The 16,146-nt window shown below is 38.7% G+C and overlaps 1 protein-coding gene and 1 long non-coding RNA gene across 11 annotated transcripts in view; both read left to right on the top strand.

Annotated features, from left to right (window-relative positions):
• SBF2 (SET binding factor 2) overlaps positions 1 to 5,507 on the top strand; it is a 234,630-nt gene extending 229,123 nt beyond the window's left edge. For 5 of the 6 annotated variants that reach the window (XM_032112341.1, XM_032112339.1, XM_032112343.1 and 2 more), the window contains 4 exons: positions 348 to 541; positions 970 to 1,057; positions 2,511 to 2,642; positions 2,926 to 3,473. In XM_032112341.1, coding sequence (XP_031968232.1) covers positions 348 to 541; positions 970 to 1,057; positions 2,511 to 2,642; positions 2,926 to 3,024 — 513 coding nt within the window. In that variant the 3' untranslated portion in view covers positions 3,025 to 3,473. Of the gene's footprint in view, positions 1 to 347; positions 542 to 969; positions 1,058 to 2,510; positions 2,643 to 2,925 lie in introns of all 6 variants that reach the window. The other variant, XM_032112338.1, reaches the window with a different exon arrangement.
• Positions 5,508 to 11,183: 5,676 nt separating this feature from the next.
• Positions 11,184 to 16,146, top strand: part of LOC116445258 — a 62,218-nt gene continuing 57,255 nt past the window's right edge. The window contains exon 1 of one of the 5 annotated variants that reach the window (XR_004240720.1): positions 11,184 to 11,574. This is a non-coding gene — a long non-coding RNA (uncharacterized LOC116445258). Of the gene's footprint in view, positions 11,575 to 12,095; positions 14,090 to 16,146 lie in introns of those variants that run through there. The other 4 variants (XR_004240723.1, XR_004240721.1, XR_004240724.1 and 1 more) reach the window with 4 other exon arrangements.

Raw genomic sequence — 16,146 nt, 5'->3', positions numbered from 1 at the left:
TCAGGAAAATTTATTGTATCCAAATGTCTGTTTAGTTTTAGATGCTTCTGAGAAAGCAAGGCAAGCACTGTTCAACAGTATGTCACTGGAATAGATTGAAGCTTTTCTGAAATACTGATTTCTTACACCTTGTGAACCCTTCTGCTTAAGAAATGCAGGGAATTGCCATCCCTCTGGCTTCTTCTCTGAGGCAGCACTGACTTGTATTAGGAAGACTTTTTTTGGCCTCACAGTAGTTCCCAACTTACATGTTGTACCATGTACTTATTATCAGTATGGCACTGAGACAGTCTCACAATGCAAGACACATTGCATTACCTTTTTTCTTCTATTTCCCTCTTTTTCAGCTCCGGAGACATCCTTCTGGCTCCTCAGGGATGATGTCACCTAATCTACATTCCTATCAAAAGAGGTCTTTGTTGGAAATACCTGACAGTGGGCTGGGTGAGGAGCAGAGTTCAAGCATCTCTCCCTCTAATGGAGTAGACAGAAGAACAACGACGCTGTACAATCATTTCACATCAAAGAATGATGAAAATAGGTAAACTGAATAATCAGACAGTATTTATGAATATTTTATTAGATTGATGCAAGTCTGTGCCTTAGGAAGAAATGAAATTTTCCAGTGCACAGGATGTTTTGTGGCTACCTTATTTCTTCTTTTTGAATTTGATTACATTTAGTTGTCTCAGTGGCTGGGCCTCTGTCTCCTACCAGCATCCTTCACCCTTCCCTTTCATTAGATATGCAAGCAAATTGTAGTTGTACATTTAATGCATCCAAAGTACTAAAAGGGTGTTTTATTGGTGTATCACAGTTACCAATAGCTAAACTATTGGTTTAAATCTTACTAGTTTTCCTGCAGGAAAATAAGTGTTTAATATGTGTGTAGTCATTTTGGGGCTTTTAGTTGTCAGCAGTATCCATATTATGGAATCACATGCTATCTGTATTTTCTGTCCCTCTCAGATCTTTTGAAGGTACGCTGTACAAAAGAGGAGCCTTACTAAAAGGTTGGAAGCCTCGCTGGTTTGTGCTGGATGTGACAAAACACCAGGTAAAACCTTTTCAGATAATGGACTTTTTTTCTTATTACATTGCTCCTTTTTTATTTACTAGGTTTGTATAGATTGGTCTTACAAGCAATATTAGTAATGATGATTTTCAGATGTGATGTGTGCTGCATCATGCTAGACCTATCTATGTTTATCTTGGGTATCTATCTTGTAGCTGATACAGAATTCTGAGCAGACACAGGGGGTTTAGTAGTTTCCCTTTTATTTTTTAGAAAAAAAAACATTTAAGAGTATTTTATAAAAATATATGAGAGTATTTTAAAATATGTAAGAGTATTTTAGGTTAGTCATAGTCATGTAGTAATTTAGTAGCAAAATTATTCATAAGTGTTCTACCTAATCATTGTACAAAAAGGAGCACCAAAAATAGACATATGCTGATCTAAACTTTTTATCCAATTTACAATGTATGCCAGAATTCTGCAGTAGAAATTTATGGTCTCATGTACTTCAAATAACGTTGGGTCATCAGGCAGTAAAATATTCTGAGCCAAATATTCCACCCAGTGGGGGTTGTAACTTCTCAGACTCATGTATGCTTTTGTTTAAAAAATACTAATTTATTATAGTCAATACACTTAACAATATGTAATATAGATAAAGACTGGCATCTCTTGAAATGCTAATTGAGTACTTCGAGATCACTATGGTAAATACCAATAAATGTGCTGTTTGTAATTATTTTTCCTAATATATCCTGTATATCTTATATATAGGAGAAGATATTCATTTTGCAGGAGAAAAAAATACTTTAAATTTTTTGTATAACCAAATATCCTTCTGAGTATGATAGATGCACAAGTAATACAGATCAATCCTAGCTGGAATTCTGTTCTTTGACCTTTGCTGTAAAGTTTTGTTTTACTGCTTTGCATTGGTTTGTGGGAAGTTGTTGGGGTTTTGTTGCGGGGGCTTTTTTTTTGGAACTTGTTTGCATGTTGAAACCCAGTTTAAAGAGTGATTAATATTCATACCAGAGTATCTTTGCAAGGAGGAAAAAAAAAGCACAGACTTCATTCAACCACTATGTGCAGTATAGGAAAATGTGAGCTTTCTATGTGGTATATAATTACCTAAAATTACACTTAAATTTTTGCTGATCACTTTAAATTCTTGAAATACAGAGAATAAATGTTCTGTCAACACCTTGGTGAAGTAAAGCTTTTGTGTTAGTTTTATGTAGTGCCCAGTGAAGAAATGCTTCTCCTTTCCTGCCTCACATGTCCTCTGCCCAGAGCAGTCCATGACTATTTGCTTCTCTGCTCTGGAGCTCTGGTGACAAAATACTCTTTCCCCACCTCCTCAGCTCCTAGTAATATTTGTGCCTCCCGATCTTACCACTCCATGCCCCCAGGCTGTATCCAGGAAGAGGGAATTAAACTGAAAGGTCCATCTAAAAGCATGTCTGGATGTTTTTGTTCTCTTGTGGTCCAGCTGCGATACTATGACTCTGGTGAGGATACGAGCTGTAAGGGACACATAGACCTTGCAGAAGTGGAAACTGTGATTCCTGCTTCTCCAACAATTGGAGCCCCAAAACATGCCAGTGAAAAGGCATTTTTTGATGTAAGTATATCTGGTCTTTACTTGATCTTTATGTGAAACTTTTTTCCCTTGATGTGTTTAAGCTACTGTTTCCAGTCCTGCTGGAAGGTGTGAGCTAGGAAGGAGCTGTTGTGCCATCCCAAGACAAAAAAATTTTATGTAGCTGGCATCACTCTCAACAGCAGTAGTTCAAAAATTGTTCATTCAGACCCAATTAGCACATTAAGTATTACAGTTTAAAGTTTGCAGGTTTTCTTTTCCATGTGCTGACATCTGTCTATGTATCCTTGTTTTTCCTTTGCAGCTAAAGACAAATAAACGTGTATATAATTTTTGTGCCCAAGATGCACAGAGTGCTCAACAATGGATGGACAGAATCCAGAGTTGCATTTCAGATGCCTAGAAAGGAGAAAAATGTTCCATGATAAAGTCCTGTTAAAGCACCTCTTCCTGGAAGAAACTGAGTTCTGGAATGTTACTGACACACAACCCACCTTCCTTACATTTCAGCCATGAAAGTTCATAATAAGTTCTTTTCTGTTTAATAATTATAACCACTGTAACTGCTATTTTTTTCTCTCCAGGGAGGACTTGGAAAAATAATAATCTATTTATCCTGAATTTCCTCTTTCTTCAGTACAATTCCTAGCTATAAAAGTGGGCTGTATTTGCACTATCATTTAATCCTGGTTTTCTCATTTCAGAGCTATTCTGTTAGGAAACCTGTCCAAAGGAAAGTGTAGAAATTTTCCCTTCAGCAAGAAGTGTATTTCCACTTTATTTAGATTTTTAAGCAGAATGTTCTTATTTCCAAGCTAGTCATGAATAAGAGGGAACATGTCTACAATTCCTAAAAACAAATAAATAAATGAAGCTTGTGAGTCCAGTGACATACACACCAGGTTGCCAATGTTTATAGACAGTTGATATTTTTAAAGACCAAAAAAGTGAAATTGGCTGATGCCAGACTTTCAAGTGTCTTCTCAGTGTGCAGGTCATTCTCTAATCTCGTGCTCTGCTGAGTGCTTCTGCAATGTTGTTAATGGAATTTCAAATTCTAGGGATTACCTGAAGACTTTTATTTTAGATTCTGTTTGCAATTCCAATGGGATAAATGAAAGAAAACTGGCTGGAGAAAGAAAACTATCCTGGAGCAATGGAAAACAACAAACTAGGAATTCAGTAGAAGAAGGATCTCTTGTGTGTGAGTTGTATGTGTTAATTTATATGCTGTTCTGCTCACTGTAAAATAAAGAATAACGAACATGATAATGCACTAAACAATGAAGCAAGCACTTGCACTGAAATCTTTACAATGCAGACATTTTGCAGGACAGAGGTAAGTTATTTATAGCAGAACAAAACAAAACTAGCTAGTTAACAGCATTTACAGGTATTAAATATGTACATAATCAAGTTTGAGGTGTCGTGATTTGATACTTTTTAAACATTTTTTTGCACATTAATTGGAAGACTGTTTATAGATTTTTACTTTTGATGAACTTGTGTTTGTTCTGCTTAAAATCCTGGCAAAACATTTTTAATAGCCCCAAATTAGTAGAAATTTTACAGTCTACGAATAGTGAGGACTTTGAGTAGAATATATAGGTAATTAAGCCATTGTTTTTACTTTGAAATGTTAATATGTTAAATAGCACACTAATACTACAAAGGGTCTGTATATATGATTCACTATTTTCTCATTTTTCCAGATGTTCTGCTTGTAATTTAATGTCAGCCTAACCAAACTGACTATACTTACAAGATTTTTCAGTTATTAAACTTTGCGGGTTTTTTTATAACTAATGTATTTTGTCAGAAAGGAACACAGATTTCTCACCACACACAATAGGAAATGCAGCTGTTTTTAATGCATTTGCAATTTCAAAACAAAAATATGAAGGATTTTTCTAGCATTTTTCAATTGACAAATTTCCACCTGTGACAATGGTGTTTGCACATTTGTATTTTTCTTTGTATATGAAGTACTTTTATATGTACTTTGTAAAATACTGATCCTGTTCTTAGGTTATATGAAGATATACATACCACTGCTTATTTTGTAACTAGTTAATTTTAACTCTTGTATGTTATGTGATATATGTATGCTAACCATCTTGGAATAAATACACTCCTTAAGGAAAAGTAAAACCTTTCCTTTTACTGTAAAAGAGAAAAAAGCAAGACCCACCTGTTGAAATATTCCACGGGCACAAGAAAAATCCTTATTTACTCTGTATTAAGAATAGTGGGTGTATTAAAAACTATGTGGTCTTTTGTATACTTGTAAATATTCATACCTAAAAGTTGCACTTGGGCATCCCTAACGCAAACCCTTGTCAACAGTAACACTAAAGAAATCAGAATTTAAAGCAAAATTATCATTCTAACAAGTCTCAGTGTATAGCCTTTACCCAAAGGCTAAATATGTGTAATGTTCATACTAAAGTCTTTGAATAATGATGTTAAATATATTTTTTAAAAAAAAATTCTATATGGTATTGCAACGTAAGTCAACTGCATACTTTCACCCTGAGACGTGTCTCACTCATATCACCTTATGCAAAAATGATCTAGTTCCTTAAAAAGAAACTATCAAAAAATGGCAAGGTCTTACTTGAGACTGTGCATTGAAATGGAATTCCTGGGTGTTGTGTGGGATAGCAGAGTCCAAACGGAAAGGGAACGTGTGACGGAGGTAGGGGACCTGTGGCAGTTCTGGGATGCTGTGGTGCTTACATGACGTGGTTTGCATATTGAGCTTGGCATGGATGCTAATGTTGCCTTAAATGTTGATGTCAGTTTTTAGTGTCTGTATTGATGGAAAATGGACTTGAGCAACTTAACTTAAAAATACCCAAATAAAAGCTGAAATGAGAGATGTGATATTTGTGGTGTCTGTGTAAGGAATATCCAAGGGAATGGTAGGAAACAGGCTCTTGGTGTGAAGATACGACGTTTGCAGTGTCCCTGAGGGTCTCTCCTCTGCAAAATAAAGATTCCAACAGAGACTTGGAGAAAATGTGGAGAAGTCAGCATAGCTTAAGCTACAGGGTTTGCCAGTATGTTTGAGTTGTGCCAGCAGCAGCAGAAAATTAGGAGCCAAGAATTTGTTTGGGAGAAGTTCTGTGTACAAAAGGATTCAACTTCATATTCCATGAAGATTTTCCAGAAGAAGGAACGCATGCAGGAGTTGGGGATGAGGCAGACGTGCTCCCTCTGCTGTGTCCCATCGCTATTCCCATACTGTGTATCACAACATTCCCACTGTAGAAAAGAGAATTGCAACAGGTCTTACATAAGGGGGGAGGATTGTTTGCCCTTCTCTGCCTTCAGTAACAAAACATCCACAGCGTAGGTGGAGGAATGAAGCGAGCTGAAGCTTTGAAGAGTTGATACTGGGGTATTATATCAGTGATTTCTCTTTCTTATCTAACAAGTGTTTTCTATAAAAACCCTTACTTTTGATGGAGCCTTAGAATTACTACACTAAAAAATAAAATACTTAGCATGCCACACGTGTGGATCACTGGTTATGTAATGGTACACAAACAGCTAACAGACCCAAGAACAAATGTTCAAAATTTTGTGTCACATCCCACACACATGATTTGTATCTGCTATTTTGTGAATTTCAGACATAACAAAAATGTGGTGATGTTATCCAAATGCTGTCATTTTGCCTTTTCATCCTGTAATATTCTTGGAGTATGTCGAAGTGGCTGCACCACATTTTTCATTTTTCATATTTGTGATCATCCAAATATTTTGTCTGTTCATGATTATCCTGTGGTTGCTTTGGAGAGTCAGAAAACTGAAATTAATCTACCCATTCCCCAGTTATGCTGAAGTTCGTGCTGTGTATCACTGTCACACCTACTTTCTGGGGGTTTGTCTGTATTTGATCAGTTTCTTCCCCAGTTTTGGCTGCTGTGCAAGCCAAGGGCAGTAGTAGCATCCACATTCTCATTTAGGAAATTCTCATCTTTGATTTTTTTTCCCACCCAATTTATCATTAATTGACTGTCAATAAGGATGCTGCAAGTTCACTATTGTTTCCTCTCTTCACTTACCAGTCAACATCCAGTGGGAAATTACATTTTATCCAGTTTCAGCTTGCATCATATAGTTCAAGATTCTTCCTTTCTCTGCAAATTTTGCTTAGGTGTCAGAATTTGCACATTTATGAATAGGAAATGTGGCTTAATTTTGTCATGTTTTCAGTTTTTCCTTGTCTACTGTTTGGTGAAGATGTTGTGTTTTAAGTGTCTTTTAGGAGATTCATAGAGAGCTGATACTTTTATCTGTAAAACAGGCAATAGTAGGAGATGTAAATAGTTGGGCTGAAAGGACCACAATGCCATCCTGGAAAGAGATACAAAGGGAGCCGTTGTTTCAGGTATTAAATAGTGCTCCTTCCTGCCCCTGTACTCACCCAGAAGAAACTGAGGCATTGTCTTGATTTAATTTAAGGTTAATGAATGTCCTGTTTATCAGTGTGTGTTGAGTAAATACCAATGAATACATTGTTGTTAAATGAATTTCTCTCACTGTTCTACTCAGAATTCTTGTAATTCAAGCCTGTCACCAGACAGGACCTCCAAAACTTGGTAGTGTCCATTTGTGTTAAAAGTCTCTATTAATTGTCCAAGATTTATACAAGGTGCAACATCCCTGTTCACGTCAACACCTCCAGTAAGTCCGAAATGATAATGTCATAAAATTGTGTATAAATATGAATGAAGCTCAGTATAGTAAGCAATGGTGCAGGTAAAATCACTCTCAGGTTTAAATAATTGCATGCACAGGCTTTGCTTATATTGCAGAGGTTTTGTGCCATCACTATAGTTAAAACTTCCTTCTTCTTCTGCTGTGCTCACACTATCCCTCATGTTAAATATTTTAATGCACTAGTTGAAGAAAGTGCTTGCACTAACTTTTCAATCAAAACCACGCTGACTTAGTAGAAAGCATTCAAATCTTCGTAGTGTTCCGTGCAGGCAAATGATTTAGGATTGGAATTTGAAACAAAAATTACCACTGAAATTGCCATTGATTTCTGATGAAGTTGGGCAGCCTGTTTCTCTGAGATGCCTGTAAGATTCTTTTTATATTCTCTTTAAATTTTCAAACAGCTCTCATTTTCAGTGCCTTCTGAATTAGTGTAATTCATATATTTACTTTGAAGTAAAATGAAATTAAGTTCAAAAATCTTTTCGCCTTTTCTTACTTAAAACAACTGTTTTTCTTCATCTTTAGAACTGTTTCTGACCAAAAACCAGCCAAAATTTAAGTCAAAATTAACTTGGTTTCTTCCACTTCAGGCCCCAGACTGAAAAGGAAAGCTTGCAGTAAGTCTGTATCTGGTATGAGTATGTACGAAAAGCTGGAAAATATCCCATCAAGTGATAATGAACCAGAGCCAGGAATAAATTGGGGAGCTGGTTTTGGTCTGTGGGATGGTGTCATTGACCACTCTGTGTGTGTGATGTATGTTAGCAGTGTCAGGACAGGCTGTAGGTCTTCTGACAGTCTCAGAAAGTATCATTCTGTTGCTACAGCAATCAGACATCTGGTTTTAACCAGAAATATCTATGCTTTGCATGCCCTTATTCATGCATAGGCCTTTGAGACTTTGTTTCTTCAGTGACACAAATTTCTGGAGAGAAAATAATTTTTTAGATAAACTGATGTTATCAGTTATTGTTTCAGTTGTTAAAACCACACGGCTGACCCCACAGCGGCAGATGTACCAAGTTTCTCAGCCTAGGAACAAAACCCAAACAGGTAGCTATTTCCTGTGATGCTGAATGTGTTTTAGTTCAAAGACTACTGCACACAGGTTTTTGTCATGCAAGCAGATTTTCCATTTTTGCTATCTAAACTAAACATTGCTGTCAATAAGGTCCTGTATACCCTAGCAGCTTGCTATGGGCTACCACTAAATGCTTTTAGCTGTTGTCCAAAAGGCCTCAATTTTAAAATACTTCTCCCCTGGCCTAGGTCACTGCATGCTTGTTGCCTTATGGTGTTCAGCTATTGCCTGGAAACACGGTTCTGTGCAACTTCCCCACTCTAGCTTTTCTCAGACCTGCTCACCATTTCACAGTGAAACATTATGCATATTTAATTCTTTTAAATGAAATTCATATAATACTTGAGATAAGGACAACTTTCTTATTTCATGTAATATCTCAAGAAAGCTGATAACTTTATTTGAAAAATACACATGTGCAACCCAAACAGACAGAGATCCTTCAATTTGTATTGGGATTGCAGCCCAGTGATTTCTGTTAATTTTCATTGTAAGTTTGAGTTACATGAGCATGCAATGAGGCCTCCAGTGACACTCAAAATTGCAAGTGACTGTGTTACTGCTCTCATTGGAGGGTATTAGAAGTTAGGATTTTAGGTCAAACTCTTCTCACCAAGCCAGGATGAAGAGAGATTATGAAAACTATGGATGTCAGGAAGTAGAGAAGGGCAGGGGAAAACCAAGCCCTGGCTGGTTGCTGGTGCCTGACACAGCAGTGAGTTGATGCCAGTGTAAAGCAGAGATGGAAACAGCAGATGTGAGCAGCTCAGTGCATATTCAGCTGTTAGATAGGGGATCAGAGCATTAGACAGGAAAAAGGCAGTGCCTGTGGCCGAGTGGAGTTTAGGAGAGCTCGCAGTGCAAATGGGAAGAGCTGCAGGTAAGCAGACCCTGGAAGTGGATTCCATACACCCACACCTCCAGCAGCAAAGGAAGACCTCCCATCTCCTTCGCTTTCTACTGGGCTGTTGCTTTATCTGTTCCCCAAAACATCTCTCCACGCTTGTCTCACTCCCTGTTTTGTTTTTGACCTTTACTTGTCTGATCACATCTAAATTTAGCTGAGAAGTTTTTGAGAAGCAAAGATGATCCGTGTTAACTCGTTCCCCAGGGGTGCCTAGAATACTTGCAGGTGCTCTGATATGCTGCAAGCCAAAAGGGAAAAGCCCTTTGTTTTTCCAAGTGCTCTGAAACTAGTGGCTAGTTCAAGCTGTACATCTATATTTTGGAATTCTGGGGAGCAGGGAAACGGGGTTGGTGACTGAGTGTGGTCTGTTGGGTTGCCATAAGGGATAACACTGGATCTGAGCCTGGATTTCAAACACCCTCAGCATTTGACATGTGATTATCACTCTTTGGAATTAGATTTAACAGCACTGGGGAAAGAGGTTAATGTGAAGCCAGCATCAAGTATGTTGAACTCTGGTCTTTGGAAATACCATTGCTAATGTTGCTATCAGTGTATTTCCACGAGAACATCAGAGCTTTGTTTGTCAAGTGCCGACTCGGCCAAATTATTATCAGCTGCTGGAGATGGGTACAAAGGATGCACTGTCAAGTCTCTACTTCAATTTCCAAATTTGGGCCATTCTTTCCATGATGTAACATACTTATCTGCTATATGGGTATTCTCAAACATGGAATAAATAATAATACAGAGTTTTTGCTTTAACCAAAACAATTTGATTATAAATTTTCTTGGCTTTCTTCAGTGTAGCTGAGCATGAGCTACTGTCAGAGACAGTACAGAAGACAAAATGGACCAGTGGTCTGACCAAAAATTGCTGTTACACTGCTGTGTCCTATTACTAATTATTGCTGATGTTATTTTGAGATATTATGTAATTAATATTGTTATTTCCTGTAGGACAGAATTCCTAGCAGTTTGAAACACAAATAGCACACCTAAAACAAAATCTCCCTTGGTACATCCACTGAATGTTTCTTCCACGCGAAGCCACATAGCAAACATGCCTGTTCCATTTCATAGGGAAAAGCAAAATATATGATCTGGCAGTAAAAGTGGGCTCAAATATCAGTGCTAATAAATACTTGAGGAAAGTAATGATACTTAGAACTGTTACCTTTGCTGTTCTTAAAGGAACTTGGTAGGTAACGCAAACACTTAATTTTTGGACTGCTAATATGTGGTTAAAACAAACCTGAGCTTCTGCTGCATTAGGTGAAGCTGTTCCTTTTAAAGACAAAAGCCCAGTGACACTGTGCACTTCAACAAGAAATAGTTATACGGCCCTTGAAAAAGAGGACTGTTAATATACAGGATTTCTTGCAAAATCAGAAATTAGTGTTATCAAAATTTGGTTTCCAAGGCTTGAAGAGAATGGGAGAGAGAAACCTGTAGTCCTTTTTTGAGAAGAAACATGGATAGTAGTTACAAAAGGGAGATGAGTGCTTGGGAAACAAACCCTCAGAGCAGCCAACATCTGAATTAGTTACTGCTGAATTAATACTTATGTGGTACAAAATACTTTTAAATTATGAGTGTTATCCTGCATTTCTATATAAAATGCAAAGTCCAGGCCTTTAGGAGAAGGCATTTACAAATACAACACATGCAAAACAAGAAAAATGTAAAGTAGATCCTAAAACCCTTTGCCCTTGCCTTGGTAGCATTGAATGAGGAGGAGAGGGGCAGAGGAGAGGGGCCGAGGAGTGGGGAGGGCAGCAGCCAGGCAAAGGGAGGAAATGGGAAATTGTTCTTTACTTACAGAACTTGAAAAAGGCTGCCACGCTGCTTGGAATTGCACAGGTTGGCAGAGACCCTGGGAGAATGAAACACTAAACATCTCAAACCCAGGAAGGACAGAAATTAGAAACTGTTTTTATCTGGGGTCAGTGCATTTGAATTACGTTTCAGGAGCATGGCAACATTTTCTTCTGAAGGAAAAGACAGAGAACAAAATTGGGGTAGAAAAACGTGATTTGCATTAATTTTACCATTTCAGTATATGTTATTTAAATTGGTATTTTGTTACTCTGAGGGGGAAAAGAGGATTGCCGTGAGATCCACAGGTGATTAACACCCTTGCCAGAAGCACATTCTGGATAGATGAAATGGCAGAAGCCACCATGTTGCCAGAGCTTTAAGCAGGATTCTGCCAAAGGAGGTTCCAAAAGGTAAGTTTTGACAGATGCTGCAATTCCAGGAATTGTTTTCATCAAGAAACTGCTAAAATATGGGAGGCTTTTGAACAGTAGTAGCTCAGTTTGCAGCAGTCTTTTAGCGTGGTATTTTGGGAATATGATGTTGCTGTGCTTGAGGGCATGTTCTGCTCTGGGCAGTTTGTTGCAGCCTGCACTGGGAAGGCATTAGCAAATGTCCCTTGTGTTAAAGGACGTATATGTGGAATGAGGAATTCCCTGGTGATTTTTTGGTGTGCCATTTAGCATGTCACCTTCAGCCTGCTTCCTAGGGAGTGCTGAAGTGTGTGGGGTAAGACTGAAATGACACGCTCCAAGTGATGAACTTGGCCCTGGGACTGGAAGTTTGCATTTATTAGTCAAATAATTGTCCCAAGACCTGCTGCTGGACTCGATGGAGTGTTTGGGATGTGTTGCACTGGTCTCTCACAGTAATTTTTATGCAGAGTTTGTGGATAGTGCATCCTGCTGGAGCTGATCTCTGTCAACTCTGAGGTAAATTCAGAGGTGTTTTCCCTTCCCTTTAAGTGGTAACACCTGCAGCTTTGCCAAGTCCTAGCAAAAGCTGCTAATATGCTACAGAAATAGAAACAAGCCAAAAGGTGGCTGCAGCTGTTGTTTACTACATTATTGCACAGTTTGGTTCCATATGTGCCTCTGTGGAAAAGAAGTGCTCCAGAATAAGCAAATAAAAATGAAACAAACTGGAGAAGGTAAGTGAAGCTAACCCACCTTCAGCATCTAATCCCTACATTACACCAGAGTCTTTCTGTATCCAATCTCAACTTCCCAAAGGATTTAATGTAGATCAGAAATACCTCTGAGCCTAATCATGTCAGTGGAATCCTTCCACATTAAAATAAAATACCAAATACTCACATATGCTAAACATGTTGAAGTTGTGTAGAATAACAGACAGTTTGGACATTTCTGTTAATGTGATGGAGAATATTTTGATGTTGTAATTTGCTTTAAAAGCATGTGTAAGTAATTGCTGCATGAGGCACTGAAGTCAGACTGACTGTTCACAGATGCAAACGTTTCCATCTCCCAGCCAAGGAGAGTCGACTCATTTTGCATTACAGTGTCTTAGAAAGCACTGATGGGTACTCAGCTTTTTCCTCTGGTTAACTATGTCTTATGTTTTATCTGAAAAAATTACATGCTTCTGTTGTCTCTGAAAAGATTTTATTTTTTTTTAAATTCTGTTACCATTATGAGCAGCAAGAAATCTCCTGTGCTTGGAAGAAGAGATAAGATATTCCTCTGTTCTGATCCAGGGAGTGTATATGAGCATATTTTGCATTTTGTGCATTTCATATGTCTTTGACATGTGTGTGACATGCCAACTGAGGCAGAACCTTTTACATGATGCTGTCCATCCAAACAGCTCATGCTAGAAACCATGATAAAACTTAGTGTGTGGCAAACTGGAGAAGTTACCTATAAATGGCAGGTGAATTCCATTTAGATGGCTGGTTTGGGAGGCATGGAATAGGATTGAACCTGCAGTCAGCCCTCTTTCTCTGTGCAATAGGATGGATGTATCATCTTAAAACACTTTTTAAATATCCCTCAGCTACTGTGTTTTAATGGCTGTAGCAGTAATTTCAGATAAGCCAAGCACCTTCCGCGAGATGGATCTTTCCTTGCTTTACTGCAGCACTTTGGATGTAGCTGACTCTCAGAAGGGATCAATTGCTCTGCTCTTAAGTGATACTGTGGCCAACTAGAGCATTTCTCTGTGATTACATGAATATAAACAGCATATATTGGATACTGCAGCACTTAGTTTGACTTATAAGTAACTTCCTGAATAGCATTGTCAACGATAAAAATATTTGGAGCTCTCCATTTTCTTGGCACATTGTTTGACAGGCCCATTTCTTTGCTGTCATAGGTAGCAAAATTCAGGAAAGCGTGCAGCTGAACAGCTGTCATATATGTGGGACCAGGAAAAGGGCTATTCTTAGTTCCTTTGTTTTTTTGCTGTTATTCCTGAAGTCTTTTTCAGGGGGTGAAATTATGGCCTGCTTAACTATTTGGCAAAGCTTGCCCTGAGTTCAGCAAAGCAGAGGTTCCATCCCTCACAAAGGTTATCGTATCTGTTAAATTGAGTTTGAGCTCTGGTCACATGGAAACCAGTATTTGCTGTTATTATTAAAGTTGCTTTTCTTTCAGCAGAGTACTTTGGAGCAAAGTTTCTGTCCTCTCTGGATTTACCATCATAATTTCCAAAATACCGTGTTCTGGAAAATGAACAAAAATAATACATGTTAATAACCATGGGATGCTGGGAAACTTCAGATGGGTTTGGACGTGACACCATAAATTGCTTTTAATTCGGTGGATTTATGATTTCATAAAAGAAATGATGAGATTGTTTGTTACAAGCAGTAATCAAGATGAATGTATGATGCAGAAATTATTTTATTGCAGAGTCAGCTGGTTGGATTGTGGCTCTTCAGTAATGCAGCAACTACAGAAACTGGTTAGTGCTTCCTATGCAGTGTGATCTGGTTATCTGTAAAATATTGCAAAACTTTCATGTCACAGCATTCAGCAGTCTGAGAGCACAGCCCAAGGAGACATCTCCCTCAGGTTGGTTATGTTTGCTGTGTTAAATGTGACTCAGTCCTTCAACACTTACCTATAGAGACATGGCTCAAAATAAACTGGTGTAGAGCCATAATTTATAGTATTGGCTGCAAAATTTTTCCCAGTTATCTCTGGAACTATTCATAAGTAAAGCATATATTCCTAGCTGTCAGGTATGGTATGAGGTGTACAAAATTCATTACTATGTGTAATGAGCAATTGCCCCTGGGTCAGCAGAGCCCTGAAGCTGCCTGCAGACATCTAATTCTTCCTCTTTATTTCTCATGCTGCATGTGCATGCACAGGCACGTAAAGGAGACGTCCAGTGGTGCTGACTTCCTGCAAAAAGCACCACGGTGTGCTGGTGTTGCTCTCAGTGCCACTGCACACTTTAGGATGGACAGCTCCAGTACTGGAAAATGGAGGTTGGCCCAGGGCATAGGACAGGGCCCTGTTCCTGAAGTGAAGGGCAGGGCAGCTCTCTTGTTCCTGTAAAGCCTCTTAGATGAGTGCAATTATTCAAAGCTAAAAAGGAACTTCAGCAGGGCTGTTTGCTCTCCATGCTGTGAGAGATCCACCTGGAAAAGTAACTCAGAGACATTTCCTTGTGTCATGATTCAAGGTGGGGCCAAACTTGATGGATCCCTCCTGTCAAGCTGCAGGCCAACTGCACAGTTCAAATCCAAAGAATTCTTTAAAAGTGCAGGAAAGCTCAGATCTGTTGCTCTGCTTCAAACCAAACTTCAGTGAAGTCACGTGTTGTAACTTACACTGTTTTATGGCAAAGAAAATCAGCATTCCAAATATTTTGTGGAGCTGGTTGGTGTTTACATAAGCTTGAAGGGCTGTGCCATGTGACGTAGGCCCTGTTCCCTCTTGGTTGCCAACAGGGTTTGCCAGCGATGTTTTTACTGTGGGAGCAGGACATGCAATACTTTCAGTGTTGCCAGTGTTTCTCTACCTCAGAGCCTTCAGATGGACGTTTTTCATATGGTTTGCATTGAAAAATTATTTGCATTGCATTTCATATGGTTTGCAATGCACATCCTGCGTTGCTGTCTCTTTAGACATGGCTTTGTATTGGTCGGTGCTGGGGTTCCATTCAAGTTTTCTGGGCTATTGTTACGTGTGTCACAAATAAAATTGCTTTGTCAAGACACCACAAAAATGCTTCTGTGTCTTTGGCATCCATGCTCAGCATGCTGGAACCATTTATTTAATTTACTTTTTTTTCCTTTTGAATATCCACTGTTTAGAATGTAGAAACAGTAGCACATCTTCCTTTTAACTCTGGTTTTGGTAAAGTTATAAACATTCCTTCTCAGGGGTCTGTGGCTCTGTTCACTGGAAAGAGCCCTAGAATGGTTTGGGTTGGGAGGGACCTTAAATACCATCCAGTTCCATCCCCTCTACTGTAGACAGGACATCTTCCACTAGACCAGGTTGCTTAAAGCTCCATCCAAGCTGGCTTTGAATGCTTCCAGGGATGGAGCATCCACAACTTCTCTGGGCAACCTCTGCCAGTGCCTCACCACCCTCACAGTAAAGAATTTCTTCCTAATATCTGATTTAACCCTGCCCTCCCTCGGTTTGAAGGCATTCCCCCTTGTCTTGTCACTACATGCACTTCTAAAAACTCCCTTTACAGCTCTCTTGTAGCCCCTTTAGGCACTAGAAGGTGCTGTAAGGTCTCCCCAGAGCCTTCTTTTCTCCAAGGCTGAAGAGCCCCACCTTTCAGGTTTGTTCTTTCTTTCATTTTTCCAAAGACACAGAGACATCATGAAGTTCAGCTTCCTGATTTAAAACCAAACCAAACCCCACATACATAGCAAAATAATAACTTTATCTTATGTAAAGAATTTGCTCAAGCCTTTACGACCTCGAGCTGAATATGAATTATTTGTGTATTTAACCCATAGAGAACAGAACCAGTTCTGGAAGCGCTATCTG

The sequence above is a fragment of the Corvus moneduloides genome, chromosome 6, assembly GCF_009650955.1.
Source record: "Corvus moneduloides isolate bCorMon1 chromosome 6, bCorMon1.pri, whole genome shotgun sequence".
Classification (NCBI taxonomy): Eukaryota; Metazoa; Chordata; class Aves; order Passeriformes; family Corvidae; genus Corvus; species Corvus moneduloides.
The sequence above is the reverse complement of the archived record's forward strand: the minus strand, read 5'-3'. Positions and strand labels throughout refer to the sequence as shown.